This window comes from Dendrobium catenatum, unplaced genomic scaffold (genome assembly GCF_001605985.2).
Source record: "Dendrobium catenatum unplaced genomic scaffold, ASM160598v2 fragScaff_scaffold_1061, whole genome shotgun sequence".
Classification (NCBI taxonomy): Eukaryota; Viridiplantae; Streptophyta; class Magnoliopsida; order Asparagales; family Orchidaceae; genus Dendrobium; species Dendrobium catenatum.
In genome coordinates, this window is record NW_021319523.1 from 711,617 (window position 1) to 719,773 (window position 8,157).

At 38.9% G+C, this 8,157-nt stretch overlaps 1 protein-coding gene across 1 annotated transcript; it reads left to right on the forward strand.

Annotated features, from left to right (window-relative positions):
- Window positions 1-6,276: 6,276 nt before the first annotated feature.
- On the forward strand, window positions 6,277-7,923 carry LOC110103045 (F-box/kelch-repeat protein SKIP25). Its single transcript, XM_020831590.2, has one exon. The coding sequence runs from the start codon at window positions 6,355-6,357 to the stop codon at window positions 7,543-7,545; it is 1,191 nt and encodes a 396-aa protein (XP_020687249.1). The 5' UTR covers window positions 6,277-6,354; the 3' UTR covers window positions 7,546-7,923.
- Window positions 7,924-8,157: the final 234 nt, after the last annotated feature.

Genomic DNA, 8,157 nt, shown 5'->3' on the forward strand with positions numbered 1-8,157 from the left:
TTTGTAAAATGGGCATCTCACCATCCCAAAATCTCCACTTGTATTAATAGGTGTCAATTTCTTAAAGATTTGCACCAATGCCCAAAAATTATTGCAATTAAAGCACTATAATATCAATATTATGACAAAGATAGTTTGTGATATAGACTTATAATAACTTATCTAGTGAAGGAGGTCAGAAAGACCATTGACGGGTAAAAGTTAGGTGTCGGGTAGAAATTCGGTGACGAGCGAAAATTCGAGGTCAGTCAGTGGCTAGGAGGTGGTCAAGGACAAGTTTGGTGACAAGAAAACTCTTCATTCTCCTCCTCTTCCTTCTGTTCTTCCTTAGACCCCTTCTTCCTCCCCTTTCCATGAGGAATGAGGGGTCTATGTATAATTTTTGAGAGTCACATGACTAGTAAATGGAAGAAAGATCAAGGGTAATTTGGGAGTGGTTTGAATGGATGATAGATGTTTAATCCATTTATCATAGTCCGTTCGTTGGCATTTGAATCTTTTAATGATATCAAAATTCAATAATCTTGGGTTGGTTCAATTTGTCTCGTTAAGCAGCTCAATTCAACTATAAGCATGACATAATTTGAAACTGTTTGGTAATCCAAATTATGGTTTGAAACTTCCAAATGCACTTTATGTCTTTGATTTTGACCCATTTGAGCTCGGATTGTGTCAAATTTGGTGTCATTGGGTTTGTATTTTCATGATGTTTAGTTTGACTAAAAGTTTGCTGAAATCAGAGTTCATATGATCTCTAATTTAATTTTTGAAGTTTCCAACTTAATTTTGCTTTGAGATTCATGCTCGATCAACATAATGTTTTAATGATATATCTGTTACCTCCTATTTTTGAATGTCGAAACCTGCAAAACCCAAACATATGAATCATAATATTTTAAATTGATTAAATCGTAAAAATTATATTTCAAAAACTTAAAATTTGCTCAAATTTGATCATAGAAGATCCGTTGAGCTCCGATAGCGACAAAATTGGATCTGAAAGGCCAACAAATTAAGTTGGGGACCAAAAAACGTCTGATTTGGACTATCTAGGCTAAAAATTAGGGCCTAGACATGTTTAAGAGGCTAAATCGGCTGGCCATCGATGATGCGCAGAAAGACATGCCCCCTAAGGGCACATGGCTCTATTAATAAGAGAGTTATAATTTTTTTTACATGCGAGGTCCACAAAAAAAAAATTTGGAAGAGACGGCAGCAGGTAGAGCTTCCCCTCCTTAAATTTTATTTTCTTTGAATTTTATTTTTCTTATTTTTTTACAATTTTTTTAAAATTTTGATATTGTCTTAAATGGGGCCTAAAAAATTTCTAGAATTTTTTAGAATAAACTTTAAAAAAATTTAAAACAAAATTGGAGACAAATTTCCCCCATTTCTTAAAGTGTTTCCTCCCATTTTCTTGTTATAAATACCCCTCTTAGGGTAGGAGGAAAATGCACTTCTTCTCATTCTCCCTTCACCTTTTGACTTTTTACAGTTGAGGTGTCCCACTATTTTTGATAGGTTGCATTCCCTACTTAATTTAGTGACACTCTTCATGTGTAAAAGTTAGAGTTTTTTCCTCCTTTCATTTTCTTCTCCTCGGGTCTTCTTCTTATAATAGAGACATTCCACTGTATAAGATAGACGTTATTTCCCTATAAAGATTTAGTGCCCCTTTCTTGGGTAGAAAGAGATTTTTTTCTTTTTCTTTTTTCTTATTTTTCTTCTCCTATATTCTTCTTCTTATATTGGAAGCAATCCACTGTTTAAAATAGGTATCATCCCGTATCGAGCTTCATTTCCACTCCCCTGTGAAGTTATGATAAGAGACTATATTCTTAATAAATAAACTTTAATAGAAGAAGATCAATTGCTGGTTGTTTACGAGGGTGATTTGAGAAGATATGACGATAATAGTACTTTGGAAGAGAACTAGAGGTTATTAGTAGACAGGGAGAATTTTAACGTTGTTTAAGCAAAAGTATGTCAGTGAATTGATGATCGAGTGGAAGTCTGATATCAATTGATGGTTGGGTGGAGAGCTAATGGAGATAGTTGGAGGTTGTGCTTCTAGTAGTAGTTGAGCGAGAAGTCGTGATGGACAATATGAAAGGACTGACGGTAGACATTAAATGAAGGGTCAGTGATGGTGATGGTCTAATTGCATTCTCTTAAGGCAATATGCATCCATACTGATGTATGTGGACATCAGATATCCTTGATTGATGGGGTCGAAGCAATGTGCCATGTTAGTAGTCTGCTGACGCACTAACATTATCAATTAAGTGGAGGCCTGATGATGATCAGGTTATAATCTTTATTTAAAGAAGAAGTAGCAAGTGATGCTTTAATGTGTAGTAAATAAGATGTTAATAGAATCTATTAAGGATATTTGACCTTTTTGAAGTTGCTTGTCGCTTGATAACATTAACTTATACAAAATTATGTTGGTGTAATTTTAATTTTAGTTTCTTATGAAATTAAAAGTACACTCAAATCTAATATAGAATTTTGTCATGTAACTTCAATGATATTATATATACATTTGAGATTATTGAATGATTTTAATGCTTATTTTTTTCCCTGGAGAAAATTAAGTTGTTTATGCATCTATGAGACATGATTTGATATATTGCTCAATATGTCTTTTTGAGGCTTTTTAGCATGCTAATATCTTCATATGAGTGATGACTTTATCAATCACTTGCTTTCATAGAATCTATATATAGATAATGATGTTCATGAGAAAATACACCAAGGATGTATGACCTATCCTAGGTTGTATATCAGAGTACTAATTAATGATGTTAACCTCAGTGGAAGGGGTCGAGAGAATACACCAATGATATATGACATATCTAAGATTATATGTCAAAGTAATGCTCGATGACATTAGCCTATATAGAAGAGATCGAGAGAATCCACCAATAATGTATGATTTATCTGAGGTTGTATGCTAGGGCATTGCTTGATGATGTTAGCATATATAAAAAAAGTTGAGAAAAGAAACTAAAGATATATGATATATTCGAGGTTATATGTTAGAGAATTACTTGATGATATTAACTTATATGAACGAGATTGAGAGAATCCACCAAGGATGTATGATCTATCCAAGGTGGTATATCAGAGCACTGCTCGATGACAATAAACTATATGAAAGATGTCAAGAGAATCTACAAAGGATGTATGACCTATCCAAAGTTATATGGCAGAGCACTTCTCGATGATGTTAACATATATAGATGAGATTGACAGAGTTTAATAAAGATGTATGAATTATTTGAGTTTGTATGTGAGAGTACTACTAGATGATGTTAACCTATATGAAAGAGGTGAGAGAATCCGCCAAGGTTGTATGACCTATCCAAAGTTGCATGTCAAAGCACTGTTCGATGATGTTAACCTATATAGAATAGGTCCAGAGAATCCACCAATGATGTATTGACCTATATTCATTTTTATGTCAGAGCACTGCTCGATGACATTAACCTATATAGAAGAGATTGAGATAATCCACAAAGGATGTATGACTTATTCGAGGTTATATATCAGAGTGTCACTTGATAATGTTAACCTATATAGAAGATAAAAAATCGAATTCCCTTGGGATTGATTTTTCCTTGATTGGGAGGGGGCGAACACTATGTGTATCTTGAATCAAAGGTGAAGAATGGTATATCCTTAGACCATTAGAGCATTTTTGAGGTCGAGATTAAGATCTTGCCTAAGGATTAGAAGTCCAACTAGGGACTATATAAAGCTTAAAATTTATTAGAAGTAACGTTACAATTGTTAGAAGCTTTATGATCCCAAGATATCATCTTAGATATTGCAAGAGTTGGAGGAATCTTTTTGACCACAGCGATAATTAATGTTGCCCCCTAGTCCACATTTAATTCTCATGAAATTGATATAACAATAGCAATAGCTAATGCCAGGACGTTGACACGAACAATCTTTTGAGGTTGGAGCAAAAATGCCCCCATTCGAGAATAAGGTTCCCACAGATGGCGCTGAATTATTGTGTCTTGGAGTATTCACGGTAGTAGAAAAATATAAGTTTGATGTCTAAGCTTCGTACAAAGATCCAGCATGCAATCAAATAAAAAGAGAGGGTGCATTATTTATAAGATTCATTAAGATTTTTATGTGGAAAACCCCTGAGAAGGGGGAAAAATCATGGGGCCTAGCCCAGTTTGAATGAATCCATTAGTATTTGCAATCACTACAGGAAAATCACTTATTACCGGCGGAATTTTCCGGCGGCTTTCCTGCGGTCAGTTTTCCGGCGGCGTTCCGGCGGATTTCCGGCGGTTCTTGATGGCTTATTTCCTACAAAATTTTTCGGCGGCTTTCCGACGGCTAATTTCCCCGCAAAATTTTGCGACGGCTAATTTCCCGCAAAATTATCCCGCGTAATTTTCCGGCGGCTTTTTCATTTTTCCGGCGGCTTTTAAAATTTAATGAAAATGAATAAAATTTTTACTATTTAAATGATTTAACAAAAAATTATTAAAATTTATATTAATAATTTAATTAATTTTCATTTTAAAAATTAATTAGTTAGTTAATTTTTATTTTATATTAAATATTATTTTTTATTTTAAATTAAATATTTTCATTTTTTAAATCATTACGGTTTAGAACCGCCGGAAAGCCGCCGGCATAAATTGCCGCCGGTAAAAACCGCTGGAATTTATTTTCCTACGCCGTTTTTACCGGCGGTCACTTAATCGCCGGAAAAATTCAAAACCGTCGGAAAAGGTTCAATTACCGCCGGAAAAGGCCGCCGGAAATGGGTGATTTTCCTGTAGTGAATTGATTACAATTGAGGCCCTTCATTAAAGGGAAGGCCTAAGCTTGATATAATAAATATATATCATACAAAGTGTGTTATAAGGTGGAAATATGAAGAATCACTGTTAATGTTTTCGTTTGGTCGGAAAGACCGTAGTCGGCAGGCGTCCGGTGGCTGGTGGAAGTTCAACATATGGTAGATGTCGGGTGAAAGTTAAACGACGGATGGAAGTCCGACATCGGGTAGGATTCCAGTGACAGGCAGAAGTCCGGCATCAGGTAGATGTCCGATGACGAGAGGAAGTCCGATGTCGGGTATAAATCCAATGACGACCGGGAATCTAGGGTCGGTCGGTGGCCGGGAGGTGGTCGAGGAGGAAATTAGAGGCAAGAGAACTCTTCCTTCTCCTCCTCGTCCTTCTCTTCTTCCTTAGGCCCCTTCTTACTCCCCCTTTACATGAGGAATGAGAGATCTATTTATAGTATTTGAGTGTGACATGGATAGTAAATAGGAGGAAGATCAAGAGTAATTTGGGAGTGGTTTGAATGGACGACCGATGTTGAATCTCTTGTTCATGGACCGTTCGTTGGACATTTGAATGTCTTAATGATATCAGAACTCAATGATCTTGAGCTCATTGGATTCGTCCCGTCGAGCAGCTCAATTCAATTATAAGCATGCCTTGTTTTGAAACGGTTTGGTAATCTAAATTATGGTCGGAACCTTCCAAATGCGCTTTGGGTCTTTGATTTGGACCCATTTGAGCTCGGATTGGGTCGAATTTGGTGTCATTGGGGTTGTATTTCCAATATGTTCAGTTCGATTGTAAATTTGCTGAAATTGGAGTTCAGATGGTTTCTGATTTAATTTTTGAAGTTTTCAATTTTATTTTGCTTCGAGATTCGTGCCGGATCAACATAATTTTTTGATGATATATCAAGAATGATTATCTTTTGCTTGTGTTTGCCTGTCTTGATTTCTTATAAAAGAATTGTAATAGAAGTAAATTTGAAAATAATATTCACTGTCGGACTTCTATAAGTAAGAAGATTATGAAGACTGCTCGTGTAAAAATACTTAGATGGAAATGCTGGCAGAACTTTCATTCATTCTTCCTCTGCCTGGGTTGTTCTTCGTGGCAGGGCTGTTTCTTGTGGATGGAATTTGGGTTCTTTTTAATGCCATTTGAGTCCAGTTTAATTTATTTTACTGTTCTCTTTTCTGTTCTTTCCCTTCCATTTACAGTTTTTTCTTTTTTTGCTATGCCTTCCTGCATAGTTTTTCTACATCTCAATTGGCTGGTTTTCTGAATTGAGCCCCTAAATTTTCCTCCAAAAATAAAATAAAATTAAATACTTATAAGCAGAGTTTCATTATTTGAAAAAGCCAGCATCTCTCAACCACTTGCGAAAGGGATCACCACCAGCGACGCTTTTGGGAGAACCACATAAATTAATTTAAAAAGGCAGCGTACCCACTGCCATAAACCTACACTCCAACCCACTTTCCTTCCATCCACACAATAACTGCTCTCTCTCCCCTCCCATTCCCCGATGCCCTGCCTCACCAAACGCCCCTGTCTAACCTGCCTAGCCGTCGACGCAGCTGAAGCCGGAAAATCTGACGAAGAAGAAGAAATCTGCCCTCTACTTCCTGGCCTTCCCGACGACCTAGCACTGCTCTGCCTCTCACTCGTCCTCCCTTCCCTTCTCTACTCCGTTTGCCGATCATGGCGACGTCTCATCTATTCCCAATCCTTCCCCCCATTCCTCTCCCTCTACGCCATCCTGTCCAAAAAAAACACCGGTCCCACTTCATCTTTCTCTTACCGCCACGACGATGACGATGATGATCCAATCGGTCTTTACTGTTTTGACCCCATCTCAGCCTCCTGGTCCCAACTCCCGTCCCCGCCCCCAAATCCACCTCTCCATAGTCTCCTGATCAACCATCCTTCTTTCTTATCCCGATCCCTCCCGATCCAATCGGTCGCCACCGGCACCCACCTCGTCCTCCTCGCCGGATCCACCGTACATCTCTCTCCTGCCCTACCCCGCCCGCTAGCTTTCAACCCTACCTCTCGACGCTGGTTAGTTGGCCCCCTTCTCTGCCACCCACGCCGCTGGTGCGCCGCCGGATCTGCGGCCGGCGCCGTTTACATCGCAAGTGGTGTCGGCTCCTCCTACCGCCCTGATGTCGCTCGATCTGCGGAGAGATGGGAACCCTCCTGCTGCTCGGCATCCAGCCGCTGGGAATCCATTTCGCCGCTCCGTGATGGACGATTCAGCCGTGAGGCCATCAATGCTGTAGCCGCAGGAAGAAAACTGTGCATGGTGAATGTGCAGGGAAGAGCGGTGAAGGAAGGGGTGGTGTATGATATTGAAAAGGACGTCTGGGAGGATATGCCACAGGGAATGCTTACCGGATGGAACGGTCCTGTGGCAGCGCCTCCGCCGGCGGAGCAAGGGAATATGTATGTGGTGGACGAGGTGAGCGGGGAGGTGAGGGTGTATAAGTGGGAAGAGGACAGGTGGCAGGTTGTAGCGGAAGCGACGGAGGCTCGGCAAGGCGCAATAGTCGCGGCGGTGGGAGGAGGGAGGATGTGCGTGGCTGTAGCCGGCGGTGGCGCGGTGGAGGTGGTCGATGTGACGCGACCGGGAAAGACGTGGTCAGTGGAGGTACCGAAGGGGAGAAGAGTCATCGCCCTCCATGTGCTTCCACGTATGAAAGACGAGAAATTATGACCGTCAGATTTCGAATAGGCGGCTTCCCGCAGGTTTCCCAAATTTTTTGTTATTTTTTATTATTGTTATGCCAAAAGGATACTGCGGGGACAGTTAAGAGCATTGAATGCAGAACACATTACACATTGGGAAGGCAGAGAAGGAAAAGGACAAAAATGATCTTTTTACGGTTTGTTATTGATTTATTCAATTTTTATTAATTTTTATTGATACATTACTTGATTGGCTGAAATTGATCTTCGATGTAAAAGTTTTTCCTTCAAAGTTTAATCAAAGAGTAACGCTAACTTAGTAGATTCTGATTGATTTAGTCACGTAAAAAATTGCTGTGTATTTGCATTGGTTAGCATAGGAAATACGTATATTATTGATTCGTGCTGAAATATTCATGGAAATAGAGAGAGAATTTAACATTTTTGAATGAAGATCCAATGCACACGTGTAAAAGGAGAGAGAGACATACAAGAATTATAAGAGACATCAGAATTCAAAATGGCATAAATACTGAAAAGGGGATAAAACATGTGATCTGGCCTTACTAAAATGATTCTACTTGACATGTCATAAAAAATCACCTCTATTATGCACATATCTTAAGGGATATTTAAATTG

Bases quoted from the DNA above. Each gene is read 5' to 3' on its own strand.
- LOC110103045 (XM_020831590.2), top strand. From the start codon at position 6,355: ATGCCCTGCCTCACCAAACGCCCCTGTCTAACCTGCCTAGCCGTCGAC.